The sequence below is a fragment of a genome, unplaced genomic scaffold, assembly GCF_019419815.1.
Source record: "Pyrus x bretschneideri cultivar Hongxiangsu unplaced genomic scaffold, Pyrus_bretschneideri_v1 Contig70, whole genome shotgun sequence".
Lineage (NCBI taxonomy): Eukaryota > Viridiplantae > Streptophyta > Magnoliopsida > Rosales > Rosaceae > Pyrus > Pyrus x bretschneideri.
Genome location: NW_025999810.1, coordinates 138,423 through 161,841, shown reverse-complemented (window position 1 = coordinate 161,841; position 23,419 = coordinate 138,423). Strand labels below are relative to the sequence as shown.

Sequence of the window (23,419 nt, the reverse complement as noted above, 5' to 3'; positions counted from 1 at the left end):
ATGACTTAAATGAATTCCTTTTGAGTTACATTATGCAAGAAAATGAGTGTGGGGGAGGGAAAGTTTGTTCTTAAGTTTATATGTATGTTTTGAGATTCAAAAGAAAAAAAAAATTGTGAAAAACATATGAAAAAGAAAAACAGAAAAGAAAAGAAAGAAAGAAAGGAAAAGAGCTTGTTCTCCCTGTTTGTTCAAAAGTTGAGTTTTCATTCAAAAGGGAATTCTAAGTTGATTCAAGTGCTTTGCTCACTATTTCTTTAAGAACCTTTGTTTTCCATATCCCTTCTTTGTTATCCACACACCCCAAGCCCCGTTACAACCCGTGACTTCAATCTTGAGTGTTATGTGTTTCAATTTGTGGAGTTTGAACTTGGTATGAGCATATGGTGTCACTGGTTCTCGCATCTAAGTAGTAGCATTCCATTCATGAGATCATACCTAAACATGCTTATTAACTCCAGAAATTGCTTTCTTTGTGATACATATATGTGAGTGTTCGTTTTCATGTTTACATCAATCTTTTCACAGGTAACTAGATTAGGGTGTGTAGTTAGAAAATCTGAGTGAAAATTGAGTGCATATCTAGTAAGGAATTGAGCAAATTCTCTAAGGCATGTTACTACATTCAAAACATGGTTTTAAATGCTTAATTGTGAACTAGTATGTGGTGACTATGATTAAGAATGTATTTAAGTGTGAAGATGACTAAAATCTGTGGGAATGATGATTTTTAACATGTCATGTGCATTGGAAATCCCTGAGGCAAATGTTGGAAGGTGTAGGTTGTGTTTTGTTAGTTTTGTTTTGTTTTTGGTTTCTTTTGTTTTGTTTTGCTCGAGGATTAGCAAAAGCTAAGTGTGGGGGAATTTGATAGGAGCATATTTATGCGCCTTAGTTTGCTTGTTTTCGTGCATTTACGTTGTGTTTCTTTAGTTATTATAGTGTTTAAAGTTATTTTCGTGCAATTTCAGGTTTTAGTGTCAAAGTATGCAAAAAGAAGCAATTTGGAGCATTCTAGAGCATTTTTGGGCCAAGATTGGATAGTGCAAGCATGGAGGCATGAGGATGGACGAATTTGAAAGGCTTGAATTCAGTTAGGGGCCTAAAAACCTGATTTCTAGAAGGCTACATTGCAGCCACATGCACTTCCATCCTTTAAGCCATTCCACATGCAATTCCAACCTAATCCACATGCATTCATCATCATAACCTAGCTGTCATTCCACCTTTGTGCCATGACTTCCCCTTCATTCCAGCCATTCCACATGCATTTTCAACCCACATGCCCCTTTAATCATTCAAACATGCAAACACATTCATTCCAGCCATGCACATTCAATCATTCATCCCGATCTATGCCGTGCACACTCCCATCCCATTTCCAGATTTCCACAACTTTTCCTAGCTGTTTTGCACATGCATTCCCTTAATTATTTCAACCACATGCACCCATAATCATTCACACCTTGCAGCCACATGCACATTCACCCCTTTCTCTCCCTATAAAACCATGCAATGCATTCATACAAATCATTCCCATTCATACACAATTCACTCTTCCATATTCAGAAATTCACCAAAAACATCCCCCTTTGGCCGTGCCCATTTCCACCATTCCAGAAATTCATACACACTTCACACCATCACACAACCATTCCTTAGACCTTGTGCAGCAACAAAAAGGAAGAGAAGAGGGCCTAAACGTTCATACAATTCAAGTTTGAGTTGTTGGAATGTTTAGGTGTTTCTTTTCCTTTGATTTCAATGTTTAATTTCAATTCTCTTTGTTTTGTACGTATGAGGAACTAAACCCCCCTTGGCTAGGGGGGATTCGAAATATATGTTTATGCTTGCAATATGATTTGATTACTTCTAATTACGTTTCATAAGTTGTGAATTCAATTTGTTTAACTATTTGATTGATAACTTATTTATGTATGTTTATTGAGAGTGCAAGCTTAATTTTCATGCATGAATATGACGCTAGAATATAAGTGAGTTTCACCTAATAGTTATGAACTTATATTCACAAGTAGTGGAGGTTGCTTATAAACAATCGCGTTAAATGAATTCTTGGCAAGAGTATCATGCATTCATAGTTACAATTGCCTCGTCAACACTTATAATTTTCATAGAGCATAATGATCTCTCATTGTATCTCTTCTATGCATTCATGTTGAGAACCATTGGAGAATGATTTGAATTGTCGCATGCATCATCCAATTCAATAACATAAGGAAAATTTGAGAGTTAATTAGTGCATCACGGTTAACTTGGGGTGTTGAGCATCATGGTTTATTGAAAAGTAATTGGAAATCGTTTTATATGCAAGTGTAACATGTGTGGAGATGAACCCCTTAGCTAGCCATCCCATCCATTCTATTCCATCAAATTCGTTTTACAATCTGTTTGTTTCCAAGTTTCTGTTTTAATTTCAAATTCATCCAAAACTAATCCCCCTTTACTTTATTGTCCAAATTAGTTAGAAAGTGTCTTAGTTTGTGTTTATAAGTGTTTTGATTCAATTTGTTGCACAAATTCGTCCAAATTCACCAAGGTGCTCAAAACTGCCCAGAAAGTGTTTTTAAGGCAGTTTTGAGTGTTTTGGGTGATGTTTGAGTCTTTTGGTTTGTTTGAGTATTTTAAGCGTTTAGTTTTGCATTCTTTGAGTCTAGTTTAGTGTTTTAAACTTTATTTTACGTTTTTGAGTCAGTTTCCAAGTGATTTACAATCCCTCCTAATCCCCGGTCCAGAACGATCCCTACTTACATACTTACTACAATTGACAAAAAGAGGGTTTAATTTGTGTGCGTATAATTCTCGCATCAGTTGGGGATGGTCTTAATGCAAAAATGAGAGACATACTTGTAGAAAATGGCTAATTAGGGAAACCAATCTCACTTATCCTAATGACAAGTTTTGTAGAAAATTTTCCACACACTATTATGATAAAAAATTACCAACAAGTGAAACTTCTGATAGGAAATGGCTCGCGTACTCAATAGAGTTAGATAAAGTATTTTGCTTATGTTGTAAATTGTTTAAAACAATGGCCTAAAAAGTGAGTTAGCAAAAGATGAAATTAGTGATTGGAGACATCTTGGTGAGAAGCTTGAGCAACATGAAAAAAGTAAAGAACATATCACTAATTTGAAAACTTGGGTTGGGCTGAAAACTAGATTGACAAAAAAATAAAACAATTGACAAAGAATTTCAAAAGTGAATCAAGAAAGAGGCACATCATTAGAAACACGTGATGCTTAGAATTATTGCTGTTGTGAAATATCTTGCCATACATAATTTAGCATTTCATGGAACAAATGGAAGACTTTATGAAGCCTTTAATGGCAACTTTTTAGGTTTACTTGAAAAGATTGCCGAGTTTGATCCAATAATGCAAGAGCGTTTCTGACTCATTGACAATAAAGAGATTCATCATCGCTATTTTAACCATAAAATTCAAAATGAGTTGATAGCTACTTTAGCTTCAAGAGTCAAAACCGTAATCATTAAAAAAAATAAAAGGGGCCAAATTTTTTTCTGTCATCCTTGATTATACTCTTGATGCAAGTCATGTAGAACAAATTACTTTAATTTTAAGATGTGTGACTTGTCAAGTAGATCAATAAAAATAAAAGAGAATTTTTTGGAGCTTTTAAGTGTGGAAGATATATCAAGACAAGGACCTTTGAATGAGTTGCAAGATGTACTAAAATCTCTTGATCTTGATATTGATAATGTGAGGGGATAAGGTTATGATAATAGATCTAATATGAGAAGGAAACACCAAGGTGTACAAAAAACATTGTTAGGCATAAATCCTATAGCTTTTTACATGCCATGTGATTCTCATTGTCTTAATCTAATAGTTTGTGATATGGCAAGTTTGTGTCTTAAAGCAAATTTTTGTTTTTTTGTTTTTTTGGGAGCATTCCAATGTATATATAATGTGTTTTCCAACTCTACAAAGCGTTGAAATATTTTGCTTGAACATATTGATGATTTAACTTTGAAATCATTGTCAACTACTCGATGGGAAAGTCACATTGAAAGTGTTAAAACAATTAAATCCCAAATGTCCAAAATTAGAGATGCTTTGTTTAAGCTGACAGAAATTTTTGAGAATCCCCAATTGAATAGGGATGCAGGATGCTTAGCATCAGAAGAACTTTCAAGTTTTGACTTTGTATTAAGTTTGATTATTTGATATGACATTTTGTTAAAGATTAACATGGTGAGCACAAAATTACAATATGAATACATGTGTCTTGATGTTGCTACGAAGACATTGGAAGCACTATTACATTTTATGAAAGCTACAAAGAAACTGGTTTTGCTTTTGCCGTGATTAATGCTAAAGAAATTGCACTTGATTCGGGAATTGACCCTGTTTTTCAAGCTAAACATCATAGAACTAGAAAAAGACATCATGATGAAATTGATGATAGTGGAGGGAACAACAATCTACTGAAGAATCATTTAGAACAAATTATTTTCTTGTTATTGTGGATATTGCTCTTTTTCAACTGAAACACTGCTTCTTATTCGATGCAAAAAAAGTTAATCTCATTGGATGTTCAGAAGCTAAAAGAGTGTGGCTTGAATCTTGAACCACATTTGAAACATGGAAAATCCATTGATGTAGAAGGAGTCGTCTTATATTTTGAATTACAAATATTGCAAACAATGTTACCTAAAGAGTCACTTCAATCTAATAGGCCTTGGACATCTGTGGAAATAGCAAAGTTTGCAAGAGAAATCGACATGCGTCCAAATGTATTGATTGGTTATCGTGTATTGTTGACTGTACTTATGACTATGGTATCTGCAGAAAGAAGTTTTTCAAAATTAAAATTATTAAAACTTACTTGTGGACCACTATGGTTTAAACTAGGCTAAATGGATTAGCAATCCTATGCATTGAAAAAGATGAGGTTGAAGACTTGGAGTATAATGATAATTGATGATTTTGCTTCAAAAAATGCCAGGAGATGATTTCTAAGGGTTGAAATTTCAAAAAGTTTTGTTTTGTTTGGATTGGATGTATATGATTTTGCTTTTAATCGTCGGGGTTTAGGTACTATGTCCCTCCCGTTGTATTTTTCAAGTAATATAATATGGGCATGAGGGTCTAGTCCCCCAGCTTTGATTTGGTTCCGGCCCACTTTAATTTTTTTTTAATATATGTTTGTGTATTGAAAAAAGGCACGCTTTTTAGCCTTCGCCCTAGGACCAATATGTTTGTGTATTGAAAAAAGGCATGCTCTTTAGCCTTCGCCCTAGAACCAAAAAAGTCAGGACCGGCCTTGCTAACGTCTAGAATCTTTGATGGAAATTGGTGTGGAAACACTCTGGGATACAAATCTTATCCAAGAACCATTTTAGGTACAAGGAGTGGCTTCAATCGAATTATCGATTGAGTCAATTACAATTGGCCTATGTAATCTTCCGGGATATGATGTTGCAATGGACGCGAATGACAACAGTGACATACTTATCGAGGAGGAGGAATGGGACAATGAAAATGATGATAGCGAAAGTTATTATAGTTTGGATGAAGATTAATGCAATTTATTTGTGAATTGCTTTGTAAAATACATTAAAAGATATTTTTTGTAAATTGCGGTGTAAATGCAATTTATTTGTGAATTGTTTTATAAATAATTGTTTTTATTTATTTTTTAGAATAAATTTTAATCAAGTAAAAGAATTAACCATTTATTTGACACATTTGCATGAGAAATAACCCAGTTTTCTTTGCGCAAGTGCTTTAATTTTACACGGGTACTTTTTATATTCAGATACTTACTGTGACGAATGTCTACAACAACATCGGCAAGGGAGCTTCGTGGGATGAATCTTGGTATTTGTCGTGCAAGTTAGTATTTGTGAAATTTTGAATTTATTGTGCGATGAAGCCTTCGTCACGCAAGAATCTTTGTATTAATTCTTTCCAAGCAGCCTTTTCCCCTCACTCTTCTCTCTTCTTCCTCCAACTGCTCTCTCGCCCTCCGACGCCTATCTCTCACCTTCTTTCACCCTTAGTCCCTCCCATACTCTCTCTCTCTCTCTCTCTCAACCTCTCTCATAGTCTCTCGCCCTCTGTCTCTATCTCTCACCCTCTCTTTCCGTCTATCACCCTCTCTCTCTGTCTATCACCCTTTCTCATCATCTCTCACCCTCCCTCTCTGTCTCTCACCCTCTCTCTCTCTCCGTCGCAGTCGATGTCATGGATCTCCAAGAGATTATTTTCCCTTTTGAATTTCATGATTTTAATTTAGGGTTTATAGAGTTAGGGTTCTTGAATTATTTTGCCCATTTTAGAATAAATTGAGACAACGCTTAGTCATCCCCAGGTATACATTGTGTCGACGGACACTTGTAGCTTAGCATTTCTTGCGACGAAGAACTTTGTTCCTAAAAATTTGATGCGACAAGGTCCAAAACTGTTGCGCGACCGTTTGTTGCTTAAGGTCTTTTTTCATGACTTTTGCGTGATGAAATGTTCGCCACTTTGACTCTTATGCAATGGGAAAATGCTTTGAGTGACCAATACTTGTTTGTTGCAATAACTGTTAAATGTAGTAGTGGTAACATTAAATGCAAATGAGGATTGGATGAGCTCAAGTTAACAAAAGAAACGCTACAATCCAGTCTAGACAGCCAGGGGACTAGAAATCTCTACTAAATATAAACTAATGAATTTTAAACATGTTGAATGAATACAAGAATCTTACATCAGAAAATGGAAAAGAAGTTGAGTATAACTTATTTTGAGCAATTCTACTTCCAATTATAATGACGAGTTTTATGATTAAACCTTCCCACCTTACGTGCAGGTGGAAAGATGCGAGTTTGATAACAAGATTTGTGTATGTTTGATTGGGCCCGAATTGCACCTTAACGTTAACTTGCCCAATGTCTTTGGGTATTCGTTATAACTATAAACTTGTGATCTTATTAGGGGTTTTAACAAGTTGTCAGGTCCTTATAGGTTATGCTCTCTATGAAAAACGAGGGGTAGACTGCTAGGTAGTCTTATTCATTCATTCTTTGTTCTCGATTCATGACTTGTCTTATTTCAAATAAGGAAAAACATGTTACTAAAATACTAAACCTAACCCTTACTCAGCTATACACACCCACAACCATCTTTACAGAGAGGTAGACTACTGATAGATAATCAATCTCACTTTATTTTTGTGTTCTTTCCTACAATGAATTGCAGGAATAGCAGGAATGGTCACACCTAACTTTTGTACAATGACTGCAGGGTGGCAGGAATGGTCACAAATGATGAAAATTAAGAAACAACAATGGCAGGCGGTCATTGACCTGCATATCCATGTCCTCATGTGTGCGCTTTGTAATGTTGATTTTTAATGAAATTACACAAAGAAAAATGTTTATTATTACTAGAAAAAGAAAACAAGGTGTGAAAGGAAGGGGAGGAGGAAAAGTATGTGTTTCTCCTCCTTCCTCTTTCCTGTATGACTACTTTTCTTCTCCACTTTCTCTAGATGCTGCGGTTTCAGATTACGGTATATTTCAATTATATCATATTCTTTGAATTCATATGGGTATTTCCTTTTTTAATTTTGTTATCAAATGATTTGGTATATTAATATATTACTATATCTCGTGCCAAACGTGCGAAAATCATGCATGCAAAAAACATACTAGCTACTGCCACAAGCCAACTTATCTTTATATTAAATGCCGGGTAATTGTTTTATGCCTCTGTGTTCGTGAGAGGGAGAGAGAGAGAGAGAGAGAGAGAGAGAGAGATGGGGAACATTTTTCCAGTGTACAAGTTTATTCTGCATGGGGTTATGAAGCTAGTAGGGATGAGACCCCAAACAGTGGACATCGAGCCAGGAACTATCATGAACTTCTGGGTGCCCAATAAAATTACAGAAAAGCAGAAATTCAAGCCCGCCGTGGTATTCATCCATGGGTTTGCAATGGATGGCATCACTACATGGCAATTTCAAGTGCTATCTCTTGTTAAAGACTACGCAGTTTATGTTCCGGACCTTCTCTTCTTTGGAGGCTCCACTACGGATAAACCAGATAGATCACTGGAGTTTCAATCGGAGTGTGTGGCAAAGGGTTTGAGCATACTTGGGGTGGAGAGGTGCACCGTGGTGGGGCTGAGCTATGGAGGCATGGTTGGGTTTAAGATGGCTGAGTTGTACCCTAATTTGGTTGAGTCTATGGTGGTGACTTGTTCAGTTATGGCTTTAACCAGGTCAATTACTAATGCATCTCTTGATAGACTTGGGTTCAAATGCTGGTCAGATTACTTGCTTCCCGACTCAGTCAAAGGTGTGAGAAACCTTTTTGAAATTGCTGCCTATAAATTTCCACATCTCCCTGATTGGATTTACAAACACTATTTAGAGGTATGTTATTTGGATTAATTAGATAGTTGCTTATCCTAACCCACCCATGCATATTGATCTGGATTCGTACTCATGTATCGTTTGAGGTCTTAAATTTTTGAGTCAATGCATATATATGAGCGTTGTGCATGGCTGTAGGTTATGTTTGAACACAGAAAAGAGAGAGTGGAACTTTTGGATGCATTGATTGTGGAAGACAAGGACTTTACAGCCGCTCATTTCCCACAGGTTTTCTATACATTTTGGACAGTCTGCATCTTTATGTCCGCCATTATCCAAATATGTTAGACAATTTGGTAATGTTAAGGGCCGTTTGATAACTATTTTATTTGTTTTCTTTCTACTTTTCTTTTAAAGCTAAAAATTGAACATTTGTCTGCTACTGCAAGTTATTTTGGTGAAAATTGAAACCTGAAATGGCTGTCAAACATGTCCTAACGAATCAAAGAAAGTGATCTATCTAATGTTTCTCCAATGCTTTCCTTTGATACTAATGTCTCGATCGTTTTCTTGCAGCGTGTGCATCTTTTGTGGGGAGAGAATGACAAGATTTTCAACATGGAAACTGCCAATAATCTCAAACTGTATGCCTAACTTGTCTTAGACATATACATTATTTTACTCATTCAAGAACTTTGACTTTAATGTAAACCTTAATTTAAATGGATCGACTTAATTTGTTATATTCATTAAAATCTTTCAGATACAGTACTATATGAAGATAATCCATTTATATTGGGGTCTTCTGATTATATGACAGCCAACTTGGAGACAACGCAACTCTACAGTCAATAGAGAAGACGGGCCACCTTGTTCAAGTGGAAGGACTATTTGTATACAACAAGGAACTCAAGAAATTTCTCTCTTCCCTGTTAGAAGAAAATGTGCACGAATAACAAACAAACTTTGCAAATTGCAACCACTTAAACTCTAATAGTTGAAAATTTAAATTACTGTTTTGCAAAAGCTAATCGGTTTATTTCGTGTTGTAAATTGTTATTGAGGCAGATCAAAAGGCCTATCGAAGGAAAGGAAAATACAAATATTTTGAGCTGATATCAGGCAACGGATTATATTTCATCTCCCGAATTTTTCTTTAGAGGATGTGGTTGAGTTTCTTTGTAATAAAAATATTTGAGCCACAACTTGCTGAATGCATACTGTATACTTTTGCTTTACATTATTTCTGATGAAACAAAGGTGACATCACTACAAAAAATTAAAAAAATTAAAAAAAAATTAAAAAAAACTTTTTGTCGCTCAAGCTCACAATTCGTCGTCTTAGATTTCGACGGACAAACATTCATCAGGCAAAGATCGTCCCGCAAATGTCGTTGCGCGAAATTTTGCCCGACAAAAATTAGAAACCATTGGACAATAGGACTTTGCCCAACAAACATTCCACGACCATTTCATTGAACCAAATTGCATTGACCAACTTTGCTCGACAAACCATACATGCTAGACCGAAATCTTTCATCGAACAAAGTTTAAATTTATGAAAAATAATAATAAAATATATTTAACCCGACAAAAATTTCGTTGGGTAAGATTTATAAAAAAAAAAAAAAAAAAACAAATTATAAAGGTAAATTCTTACCCAACAACTTAATTCATCGGGCAACTGCTTGACCCTGGAAGACGTCCATCTCCTAAAATTAGAAATTTTGAAAATAAATGTAGAGCCAGTGCTATTCGTCCATCATATGCTCAAAACTATACGGCAGATGGGTCAAAGCTTCATCATATAAGTTTCTAAAGTCTTGTATTGCATGTGCAACTTGTACTCCCAATCACTTAATTGATTATTCCAGAGCCTAGTTATGTAGTTGGACATACTCGGCACTTTCAAGTCAATCTCGAAGTTGCTCTGAAATAGGCAAAGAATAAGTGTTAGTTATAAAAATACATTCAGTAAATAAGTAATTATCTCGAGTAATCAAAATTATTAAAAAAATTAAATAATAAAAACACATTTATGGAGAGCTCTACCATCAGCGCCTGCTTCACTTCGGGGGAGATATTCTTCCATTTAGAGGCTATCTGGGGCACCTCATGCGGATGAGGGCTCCTATCGCGCAATATTGCATGAAGTCGGGGTTGGGCACACATATGTTGTGGGTTGTATTCAACCTTCATTTTTCCTTCATCCCTTATGCGGATATCACATGATCTTGGCATATATGGAAAAAAATTGGAAACAATTTCTAAAAATTCCAAGCATTTCTAAAAATTTCTAATATTTTGTACAAATTTATAATACTTCCTAAAAATTTGTAACATATAAAAACATTCTAATTTAGTTTCTAATATTTCTAACGAATTTATAATATATCAAAATATTGAAATTAATATTTCCAACAAACTTCATATATTTCTAAAAAATATAATACTTCCTAAAACTACCGTGCGTATCTGCTTCTAGTCCCCGTCCCCCCACCACCACACCCCCCCCCCCCTCCTTCTTTCCCTCTCACCCTCCGTCCTCCCCTACCGTTCCCCCTCCCCCTACTCTCCTCACCCGTCCTTCTCTCACCTCTCCAATTTTTTTAACCCCCCACCCGTAAAAATTCACACATATAAATCACAAGTAATTCACAAATTTAAAATGTAAAAAATTTGTAATATAAATTTTAATTCGAAGTAAGTGACCATTTTATACCTTTGTGAGAGTTTGAGAGTTACAGAGGGTCGAAAGAGATAGGTAGTGTGAGAGCTAAGGAAAGAGGCAAGTTTGCAGTGGGGGAATTTTGGAGAGAGAGAGAGAGAGAGAAAGAGAGGTCCCGACCTGATATAAAGCAGCAGGCCTTTGCCTGATGAACCATTACGTCGGGCAAGGGTCTCTAATTTTACACGTAATACGTGAAGGTTTGTCCGACAAATTATTTCGTTGGGCAAGGCCTTCATAAAATAAATCTGCCAAATGAAAATTTTGAAGAAAAAGATGGAGAAAAAGACTTTTACCCGATGAAATACATAAGATTTCATTGTGCAAACCTTTAAAATTGAAGGAAATTTGACTTTTTGAGAAAAAATCAGGGAGAAATTTTTAGGCTTGCCTAACGAGAATAGGGATTTTCAAGAGGCAAAAGAGAGAACATCTCTCACTATCTTTTCTCTCTAGGGAGGCCGGCCACTAGGGAAGAAGAATGCTAGAATTTTCTTCTTCCTTTGTCACTCATCTCCTTCCTCCATTCATCCTTGGTGTCGAAACTTAGAGGCCTCCTCCTTTCGTGGCTTTTGGAGAACTCATTCCTCCATCGAAACTAAGAAGACAAGGAGCAAAGAAGTAAAGTTCCTACTTTCAAACCCATAGAGGCAAGGAGCAAGGATGCAAAGGATTGAATACCTTCTCATGGGTGATTAACCTTTGCTAAGCAAAGAGGTGCTTCAAGGTATAAAAAACATCAACTCCCTTTGTTATTTTGAGACAAGTCTAGGTTCACCAATATACTAGGATTTGAATTTCAGGTTTAAGTTTTGTTTTAGAGTGCATACAACATGCTTCTACCATTTCATAGTTAAATGCATGTAATATGGTGTTCAATGAACTTAGTTTATCAAAAAGTTTCCGCCAAGTGGTATCTAGATGCTAGGTCTAATAGTTGGTGAACCCCTTTGGGTTTTGTTGTTCGTGGCTTATGATATCAATGTTGTAATAGTTACAAGCTTTATTCTTGCTTCTTTAATTGTACATTTTGCTTGAAATTTTTCCATCTCAAAAGTTGTTGATGTAGGGCATGAATTTTGGAGATAAATTTGGGGCCATGTTTGTTGGGAAATTCAACCAAATCCATGCGGTGGATTTTTGGGTTCATGTTTGCCTTGTTAAAAAAATTTTAAAGGGACATTAGGAACCCCTAAGTACCCTAGTATGTTAATCCCCTTTTGTTGAAGAGAGTTTTGAATTTCTTTGCTTTAAAAATATTCATGGAGCTCTTATGGTTTTTTATGAAGGTTCTTATTGTTCTTCCTATTCACAGCAAAAACAAAAAGTTAAAGAGTTTTGGTGCAAAATTACTTTGTGTTTTGTTTAGTCTTTGTTTGTGTTGGTTTGTGTGATTAGACTGATCCTTTAATAAAGTTTTCATAATTATTGAAATTTTTAGGTTTTAGCTCATAACATGAAGTTGTGAACATTTGTGTACTTACAAAGTGACCCCAAAAGTATGTCTTTTGCACAATGGTCCAAAGTTAAGGTTATTGCAGTTTGGCCCAAAATAGTTAGAGGACAACGTAGTCCCTCTTTAAATGAGAATTAGATTATCGTTTCATTTAGCTCCATTTAAATCAATTATATGTATACAAAAACTGATTCATATTACTAAATTATTCTTTTGGGCATAGAAGTACAACGTTCTGCTAGTGGTCTCTATCTCTTTCAAGCAAGTATGTTTTAGATTTACAATTTATGGTTGTTGTCTTAATCTTTATGATGGTGAACCTCTCTCTGATGTGACTGAATTTCGTAGTGTGGTTGGAGCCCTACAATATCTAGCATTCACAAGGCCTGATATTACTATTGTTGTCAATCAAGTTTGCTAATATATACATCGTCTTACCACTAATATCATTGTTTTGAAAATTGTTTCTTGATCTTCAACTCCTATATTCACCACCACATATTTGGTGTGACATTATTTTAGCAATCTCCTTGGTATTAAGTCTAACCTAGTATTTCATTCTCGAACTCACCATTTCGAGGTGGATTATCACTACATGTGCCAAAATGTTACTTGAAAAGAGTTTACAGTTGGTTTTTTTTTTTTTTTTTTCCACAAAAGATCAAATCACAGACTTTTTGACAAAAGGATTATTGACAAAAAGGTTTAATCTTGTTCTTTCCAAGCTTTCCATTCATCGTCTACCTCTCAGTGTGCGGGGGCATGATAAGCAAACCCTGCCATATCCAAATTAAAATATCATCTCATCCAAATGGTTACAACTGGAAGTTTCACCAATATGTAGCAATCAGTCCCTAATTTTATGACTTTATAAATTTAAAAGTGTGAATTGACGAGCATACCCTAGAGGAGAGATTATTGACTTTTTTTGACCATTATTTCGTGACACTTATGAGCCATTATTTTATGGTATTCTCGAAGTACTTGACGGTACGAACGCATAGGCACATGCAGAATCGAAATTGGAGTTACATGGAAGGTTTTACAGAACTACAAATCTGAAGAATCCTTTTGTAAAAATTGCTATTTATTATTTTATTTACTCCTTATAATTATTATATTATTATTTTAATAATATTTTATTATTATGTTATTATTTTTAATAATATTTGGTGGAATATTTTTAATATTTTATTAATTTTTCTAGCCATGGGGTCCACACCCCACTTAACTCTCATCTCCCTCTCTTCCACATGGCATCTTCTTCTCTATTCACTAGGAAACTCTCGAACTCTCTCTCGATCTCACTCTCATCTCTCTCTTTCTCTCTTTGCCATTGTGCATATATAGTGCACCAATTTTTCGACCACCACCATCCAAACCAAGAGCACCATAAGCTCAAAACACACAACCTCACCTTGAAATTCTTTCTGGATCGTCGGGATCGAATTTCAATCAGGTTGCGACCTTTCTGGCCATTTTCTAGCCAATCCACGGTGAGTTAGTCATTGAGAAAGGTACCATTCTCTTATCTCGTCGAGAGGTATGATTTTTCTATTTTGAATCACCCAATTTCGTTGAGTATGGAAGAAGTTATAACCATTGGAATTTTCCCCAATTTTCGGCGACCTCCATGCTTAACAGACATTTTCAGGCCATCTCCGGCCACTTTTTAAACTCCAAACGGGTATAATCTTGTTTTGCTCTTCTCCAGCTTCGTTTTGATATGGGTCGATTTTGGTTGAGAAATGGCAGAGATATAGCCATTTGAAAATCCTCCAGAAATTTGGCCAATAAACCTAGTTCCTTTGAGTTTTTCAGCGCAAGTAATCAAGTGGATATTTTCTATTAGATCGTGTGTATATATATATATATATATATGTTTAGTGTCCATATATACTTAATAATGAAATTTTGACGTGATGCCATAATTAAATTAACTTTTATAAGAAATGTCGCATTGATGAGAATTAGGAAATTATGCTAAATCCTATGGGATTCATAGGTATGCGTACTACAATGGGATTTTATTTACGGCCATGATTAATATTTTATTGAATAGTATTATGTCAATTAGAATTATCGATTTATGGCTTTATGATCATATTTGCGTTATTTGCTCATCGTGTGCTACACTGGTGTTTGTACTTGCCTGGGGCAGGGCCAAGCTTCACGTGTATGTTCACATCGCAACATACGCTCACTTTGGATCCATTGTAGGTGCTAGTCATGTCCTAGATTGCTGTAGGCAATTAGGACTCGTATGTGATACGTATAGTGTCAGTCTTCATGTGATTGTAGTACTAGAGCGTAAATCATTATTACACCCAGTCCCGTTCATGTCATAATGCCTTTGCATGAACTCGTGTGCCAACGTATGTCAATGAGCACTCAATATGATATGTTTGTTATGCACGATTGTGTAATTACCAGACATTTGGTGTTTATTTACGAAATATTATGACGTATTGAATTCTTGAGTTATTGTAGGTTACGGTAAGTATTTTCATACTATACGTAGTATGTATATTTTAGAAACTATACTTGTTTTACGGCGAGGGGTTATTATATTTTTGAAAAGGTTTTTACAAAGCTTTATTTTTAGGCCTATTCACCCTGTTTTTTGCCCCTCCAGATTTTAGTAGCAGAGCTTTCGTGTTGACAAAGATTTCTGGCAAACGCTGATGTTAGGGACTACTCCCGAGGTATGGTTCTTATTGTAATTTTACTGTACATTACTTATGATCTTGACATCACTTGTGAAATGGTTCATTCTCACTCAAATGTGTACTCTTCCATTTAGGCACTTTCAGGTTTAAATTTACTCATATTTTCCACATCACTACACCATATGGCCTCGTCACCTTCCTGGTGTCAGCCAGCACAACTCAATTCGAAGTTCAGGTGGACATTCCAGGTCGAGGTGTGTCAAATATTTGACTCATTCAAAGATCATGGATGGCCTTGGAAGAGTTTGATTCTAGTTCAAACTCTCCCTTGTATAAACATGAATATATAGAAAGCAATCTTATGAAGGCAAACTACACGATCAAAGTTTATCTTATATGATATTTGTACTTAGTAGTTTTTGAAAAAAAAAAACCCTATTTGAGTTTGTCATTCATAATGCTATTACATGTCTTTTATAGTACAAAGTAGTATCCATCGACTATGACTATGCAACTATGAGATAAAATGTCATAGGTTGTAGGATAATAAAACAACTCATCATTTTAAAAAGTGATAGGTAGCAGAATAAGAAAGCAACTCATCAAATCTAATAACCATTAATAAAAATGAGTAATTAACATCGGAAATGGATTCTCTCCTGAGCATCTGCTCAGGATCCTACTAATCCACATACAAGGGTCGTTGGATAAAAATTTAACGGCTACAAACAGGAAGGTTCATTTAAAGTTATAATAATTATAGCCATTAGATTTTCATCCAACGATGTGCTAGTTTGTAATATTACAATTCCCTTGCAGGATTCCAAAGATGTGCTAGTTTGGGGTCCAAATACAAATGGTAAGTTCTCTGTTAAATTAACTACTTGGATCCAGAAAGGAATGTTGACTCAATATACAAAGCATAAGTTAATTAATAAGATGTGGAGACTTAATATTCCTCCTAAAGTTAAGATGTTTGTGTGGTTGTTCATTCGTGAAAGACTTCAAACTAGGAAAACATTAAGTCATTTTGTAATTAATAGTGATAAGATGTGCCCTTTTTGTAATTCCGTAGACGAGGACCAAATGCATTTATTTTTTAATTGTGGTGTCACTAAATTGATGTGGGACCTTTATTCAATTAAGCCGGGAAATTTCACTAATGCTAACTTTGACTCGACAGTTGACTGGCTAAATTCTTTAAAGCATGTTGATAAGGGGGTTTCTAGTGATTTGAGCTTGTATTTGCTCTTGTGTTGGCAAATTTGGAATGACAGTAATAATATGGTGTTCAGAAATGTTGTGGCCATCCCGACAAGATCTAAGTTATTGGCTATATTTATGGGTGAGCGATATCTTAAAGCCAATGGTAAAGGTTGGAGAAGAAATATTGATGATACTTCCACAATTGTTAAATGGCATCCACCAGATAAAAGTTTTATTAAATTAAATTTTGACGGTTCAGTGGTTGGGGACAAGGCGGCGGCGAGATTTGTCTTAAGGAATCATAATGGGGCAAATTATTGGAGGTGAAGCTTTAAATATGGATGGTGCCACTATTTTAGAAGTGGAGGCTAGGGCTCTCAGAGGGGCCTTTCTTTTTGCCCAGAGGAAGGGCTATACAAAGATTATAGTTGAAGATGACTCTAAGTTGGTCATTTAGTTAGTGTTGGACCGGGGTGCGACGCCATAGAATCTGGTTCCTATTATTGAAGATATCACGTGGACGGCGACCAATTTTGATTGCATTGACTGGAAACATATTTATAGAGAGACTAACTTTGTGGCGGATGCCTTCGCTAGCCATGGCCTTATTATTACTAATTGTCATATTTGGGATCATTGTACTTCTTCATTTGCTCTTCATGCTCTTTAGTTTGATTCTGTAGGGAATGATTGTACTTGTGGGTTTTCCCTTTAATTGATTATTCTTGTTTAAAAAAAAAACAAAGCAACTCACCACCAACCCTTCTCAACATACATGATTAAAACTGAAAACTTGAAAACTCATGCCGCTGGAAACATCTATGCTGTTGGAAACATTTATGCCGCTTGTTTATCTATAAACTTTTATCTTCTTGTTTGGCTTATTGGAATGTAATGGCAAACAATCAAGTAACATCATGCCAATTTTTTATTTTTATTTTTAAACAAATATGTGACGCTGTCCTTTACAAACTATCTTAAACTTTAATATTTAATTCAATGTCAAAGAAGCAGCACACAAAACAATCATGGCATAGGATATAAAATGAGAAACAAGCAGTACAACAAGTCAAAATAAATTCAATATGTACTGGCCGTTAGATTCTTTGATTGCGCAATAAGGAATATGAATTTTCAATTTCAAAACTTGCAACAAAAATCAATAGACATGGTGCAGGGTACTTACGGATACCATGAATTTAATTAACTAACATACTTCACGGTTTTGTTTAATTTATCTTGATTTTAAACTTGTAGACGCATATAACCTACTCTAGTACCACATGTAAGTCGATCTATAATATGCATGCAAAAAATTCTAACCTTGAGAAACTATTGGCATAAACAAAGTTGAACCACAAACGAGCAATGAACAATCAAATATCTTCCTCTCTCTCTGCACTTATTAGGCATTCCTAATATAGCGTAGGTTTTGTGCTAGAATATTATATATGAGAATTGGGGCCTGAACCTTATACTTATAGGTGATGGTATTAGGTTTCTTTCATGGCCATAAAGGACTCCATAATTCATAACCTGATAGGATAAACATTCCCGTTAATTATTATTTTTTTATTTCACCCCCCATGTAATTAGGATAATCAATTACAACTTCCTTTCTTGTATCCTTAATAAAAAAAGGATTCATAAATAGATGTAAGCAGAATAAAAGTCTTACACAATAACTTTAGACTAGACAGTTTAAGTTTTTATTATTTTTTATTATTTTTTATTGTAGATTAAAGGTTTGAAGTTAATTTTCTTATAAAATAACTTTAGACTTTTTTATTACAAAATAAAAATAAATACATATTCATTTTTATGTATTCAATCAATTGTATTCACTTATTTATATGTTTTTATTGTTATATAATAAATTTAAAGGAAAATTAATGAAAATGGCTTGAAAAGTTTTAGTTTTAATAAAAAACCATGTTATAAGTTTTGTTTAATGATTAGTACAAGACCCATATTAAAATAGTCCAACTAAAAATGGCCCAACTATAATAAATTATGATTTGTTAATTTTACTCCTAACTTTTTTAGGTTGATTCCAGATTTTCGTCGTTAATGGAGTTCATCGTTGTTTTCTAGACCTTATTCTTTTTCTTTGAAACAAAAATATAGATCCTCATGTTATTTAATTTAGGTTGATTCGAGGCACTGTTTTTCAATTTTTCATCGTCAGTGGAGTTCATCGTTTGTTTCTCCAAAAAATAAATTTGAAATCTGCATGCTATTCAATAATAACGACTAGTCACTATTTCTGGATTTTAAGTAACACTGTTTCTGGAATCTAAGTCACTGTTTCTGGAATCGAAGTTACTGTTTCTGGAATCTAAGTTACTAGTTCTTAAATGTAAGCTAGAAAGGAAATAGTGAAATTCAATGTATTTGGATTCAGAGCAAAACAAACAAACTAAGAATCTGAAATAAGAATGCACGAAAAACAAAAAAAAATAAAAATAAAGACAAGGGACTAGCAAAGTTGCTAATCCCCGGCAACGGCGCCAAAATTTGATGCGAGAATTACTTGACACTCAAATTAAACCCTCGTTTGACAATTGTAGTAGAATGGATAAGTGAGGGATCGTTCTAGACCGGGGATTAGGAGGGCTTGCTAAAACCTTCTAAATTGACTTAAAAACATAAAAACTAAATTAAAACACTAAACTAGACTCAAAGAATGTGAAACTAAACGTTAAAACACTAAGACAAACCAAAAGAATCAAAATGCTTTAAAAACACAAACTAAATTGATTTCTAACTATATTGAACATTAAAGCAAAAGGGGGATTGAGGTTTGACGAAAATTGAAATAACGAAACAAGTTAATAACTAGACAGAATGTAAATATGAAATTGATGAAATAAGATGGTTGGTGAATTAGCTAGAGGTTCTTTCTCCACACATGATATTTATGCATATGAATCAATTTCCAGTTATTCCTTCATTGATTTATGAACGACAATGCCCCAAATTAACCGTGACATCACTAGTTAACCCTCAGATTTTCCTTATATTATTGGATTGGATGGCATCATTCGACAACCCAAAATATTCTCAAAAGTTCCCTACATGTCATCATAATAGAGATACAATCGAAGATCATTAAGAATAATGAAAACCATAAGCATTGACAAAGCATTTGCAACTATGACATCATGTTACTCATGCTAAGAATTAAACTTAACGCGATCGTGACAAGCGACCTTCACTACTTTCAAGTATAAGTTAGTAACGATTATGTGAAACCTTCTTAAACTTTAGCCACATATTCATGCATGCTAATTAAGTGTCGACCCTCAATCAACAAACACAAATAAGTTAATCATCAAATAGTTAAGCCAATTGCATTCACGAATCAAGAGTTCATAACCGGAATTCATCAATTCATATTACATAAATAATCATGGTATTGAAATCACCCCTAGCCAAGGGGTTTAGTTCCTCATAACTTTGAAATCAAAGAAACACCTAAACATTCCAACAACTCAATCTTGAAATGTATGAACGTTTAGGCACTCTTCTCTTCCATTCCTCATATTACAAAACAAAGAGAATTGAATTTAAACATTGAAATCAAAGAAACGCGTAAACATTCCAACAACTCAAACGTGAATTGTATGAACGTTTAGGCCCTCTTATCTTCCTCTTTATTGTGGCACAAGGACTAAGGGATGTTGTTGGTGTGTTGAATGGATTGGGGGATTATGGAAATGGATGAGGAGTGGTGGAGAAAATGGTGCAGAAAATGGAGAGAAACTCACGGCTAGGGAGAAGATGGAAGTGTTTGTGGTGTGTTGTGTATGAAATGAGATGATATGTGAATGAATGAATGCAAGGGTATTTATAGGAGGAGTGGAGATGTATATGGCTATTTGTTTAAGGTGTTTGTGGCTGCAATGATGAAGAATTGCATGTGGAAATAAAAGGGAAAGCTGGAAATGTATTGAAAGTGCACGGCACAAGGCAGATTTTTATGTTGGAAATGCATGTGTGTGCTGAAAATAGTGTGTGTATGCATGTGTTTGGGAAGCTTTCTTGCTCATTTTCTGGATGCAATGATGAAGAGTTTAATAATTAATACATGTAGGTGGCTGAAATGATGAAGAATGAGTGGTGGAAATGAAAGGGAAAGCTAGAAAGACATGTGAAGATGCTGGAATTTCAAAGGGAACCCACGGCATTGAAGGTTTTGGTGCATGTGTTGGCTGTTTTGTGTTGTGAATTATGATGAATGCATGTGAGATTAAAGAGGGAGAATGTGGTGAAATGATGAAGTAGGAAGGTGGAAATGCATGTAAGATGTTTGGAAAGGAAGTGGGAATGCATGGCAAAGGAGTTGTTTTGTTGGTGTGTGAATGCATGTGACTTGTTTGTGGAATAAAGAATGAATGGTGGAATGATGAAGAGTTGCATAAAGACTGCATGTAGGGTTAGCTAGGTTGGCTTTGTTTGGGTGCATGTGTGTTAATGGTGGTTTTGCATGTGAATTGATGGATTGTTTTTGATGGAATGGATGGTTCTTTGCATGGCTTTTGAAGTGATTGTGGGCTTTGGAATTGGAAGGAAATACATGGCCTTGGGGTTGGTTTAAGAGAGAATGGGCTAGGCCCTTTGTTTTATGTCCAAAATGAATACAAGGCCTTCAAATTCGTCCAACACTTTGGCTCCAATCATATGCTATCCATTCCAAGCCCAATTTTGCTCCAAAATGCTCCAAAATGCATCTTTTTGCTTCCTTAGCCATATGAACCTAAAAACACACGAAAATGGCTTAAACTACTAAAACAACTATGAATTAACAACATAGATGCACGAAAACAAGCTAAGTAAGTCGCCTAAATATGCTCCTATCATTAAGTCACTATTTCTGGAATCAAGTCATTGTTTCTGGAATCTAAGTCATTGTTTCTGGAATTTAGGTCACTGTTTCAGGATTTTGGTTCTTTTCTTTCCAAATACAGTGTTTGTTTATGTACAGACAAATCAAACACTTTCTTTTTTTTATTTTTTATCTAGACACTTTTTCACCGGTTTTTTCCATGAAAGTTCTTTGAACTTGTTTCGGCTACTTTCTTCCAATGAATGCTTCATTTTTCAACTTTGATTTGGTTGCTTTTGAAATTGGGGAATTACCGGGCAATTGGCAGTTAGATGATGAAGATTATCCCTTGCCGCGGGGACATGATTCTGCTACAGGTGACAGTGGGCAACCATCAGGAAACAAAAAGAAATCTTCATTTAAAGAGAAGTCAAGTAAGAAGGGAAAAGAAAATGGGGAGGTGGGGAAGAAGATCAGAAATGAAGAAAATGGCTTAAGGCAAGAGACATTCCCAATATAGTGCCAATAGTTTTGGTCCTTATGGTGGTGCATGGACTCGGTAGAATATTTGTTGGCCCGTGGACAATAGTTTTGGATGGTTTTTATTAAATTTTGAGCCATTTTGGTTAAATAACATTTTGGGATGGTTTTTGGTTAAATATTTGTTGGCTCAAGCCTTTTTCATTAAAGCTCCCTAAATTTAATTCAAGTTAAAAAAACCAGCCTAGGCCTCTACCTGCCATCAGACTAGCACCTACCACTTTTTAAGACCTTGCAAATGGTCTGACACTGTAGAACACTTTGTCCACGAGTCTGCTGTTCCCGCACTGGTGTCTCTTTTATGTCTTTTCTCTCATTTTTTGGCACGTTACTAGAACACTCTGTCTACAGGTGTGCTATCCCAAATTCGTGTCTCATTTGTGTCTCTCCTCTCATTTTTTGATACGCCAAAAATGGCAAAAAAAAACATTCGGAGATCAAGTAACGGAACAAAACTTTTCGACGGTTATAAACGAAAAATCACAATTTAATGGTTATTTTAACTCCAATTTAGATGATTTTTTACAGCTACACTCCTTGACCCTATATGAATACAATGAATGAATTCGATCTTCAATTTAATATATTTACACGAGTGGATACCACAAAATCTTATGTTATACTTAATAAAAGTATAAATAAATTATAAGTGTTAGTGAATCTATTGTTTTGCTAGAATATGCATTCTACGAATCTAATTTCAACGATACAACCATCAAACTTGTTTATACATGCTACAAGATCGCATACGCCAAAAATGGCAAAAAACAAATATTCAGAGATCAAGTAACGGAACAAAACTTTTCGACGGTTATCAACGAAAAATCACGATTTAACGGTGATTTGAACTCCGATTTTGATGATTTTTTACAGCTATACTCTTTGACCCTATATGAATACAATGAATGAACTCGATCTTCAATTTAAAATATTTACACTAGTGGATACCACAAAATCTTACGTTATACTTAATGAAGGTATAAATAAATTCTAAGTGTTAGTGAATCTATCGTTTTGATGGGATACGCATTCTACGAAACTAATTTCAATGATCCAACCATCAAATTTGTTTATACATGCCTCAAGATCGTATACGCCAAAAATGGCAAAAAAACAAACATTCAGAGATCAAATAATGAGACAAAACTTTTCGATGGTTATAAAAGAAAAATCACAATTTAACGGTTATTTTAACTCTGATTTAGATTTTTTTTATAGCTACACTCCTTGACCCTATATGAATACAATGAATGAATTCGATCTTCAATTTAAAATATTTACACTAGTAGATACCACAAAATCTTATGTTATATTTAATAAAAGTATAAATAAATTTTAAGTGTTAGTGAATCTATCGTTTTGATGGGATACGCATTCTATGAAACTAATTTCAATGATCCAACCATCAAACTTGTTTATACATGCTTCTAGATCGCATACACCAAAAATGGCAAAAAACAAACATTCAGAGATCAAGTAACGAGACAAAACTTTTCGACGGTTATAAACGAAAAATCACAATTTTACGGTTATTTTAACTCCGATTTAGATGATTTTTTTACAGTTACACTCCTTGACCCTATATGAATACAATGAATGAATTCGATATTCAATTTAAAATATTTACACTAGTGGATACGACAAAAT

The 23,419-nt window shown here is 34.8% G+C and overlaps 1 protein-coding gene across 4 annotated transcripts; it reads left to right on the top strand.

Annotated features, from left to right (window-relative positions):
• The first annotated feature begins 7,490 nt into the window (after positions 1 to 7,490).
• Positions 7,491 to 9,327, top strand: LOC103966997 (putative carbamate hydrolase RutD). Of its 4 annotated transcripts, none has more exons than XR_007254581.1 (4): positions 7,491 to 8,405; positions 8,544 to 8,701; positions 8,922 to 8,989; positions 9,166 to 9,327. XR_007254581.1 is itself a non-coding variant. In XM_048574334.1 (4 exons), the coding sequence occupies exons 1-4, from the start codon at positions 7,788 to 7,790 to the stop codon at positions 9,122 to 9,124; spliced, it is 792 nt and encodes a 263-aa protein (XP_048430291.1). In that variant the 5' UTR covers positions 7,492 to 7,787; the 3' UTR covers positions 9,125 to 9,327. The 4 variants fall into 4 exon arrangements, 2 of the variants coding, with proteins under 2 accessions (XP_048430291.1, XP_048430290.1); XR_007254580.1 differs by having other exon boundaries at positions 9,109 to 9,327; XM_048574334.1 differs by having other exon boundaries at positions 7,492 to 8,405; positions 8,544 to 8,633; positions 9,109 to 9,327.
• The last annotated feature ends 14,092 nt before the right edge of the window (positions 9,328 to 23,419 follow it).

Bases quoted from the DNA above. Each gene is read 5' to 3' on its own strand.
- LOC103966997 (XM_048574333.1), top strand. From the start codon at position 7,788: ATGGGGAACATTTTTCCAGTGTACAAGTTTATTCTGCATGGGGTTATG. The intron at 8,406-8,543 runs GTATGTTATTTG...GCATGGCTGTAG, and splicing joins TTTACAAACACTATTTAGAG to GTTATGTTTGAACACAGAAA. The intron at 8,634-8,921 runs GTTTTCTATACA...GTTTTCTTGCAG, and splicing joins CAGCCGCTCATTTCCCACAG to CGTGTGCATCTTTTGTGGGG.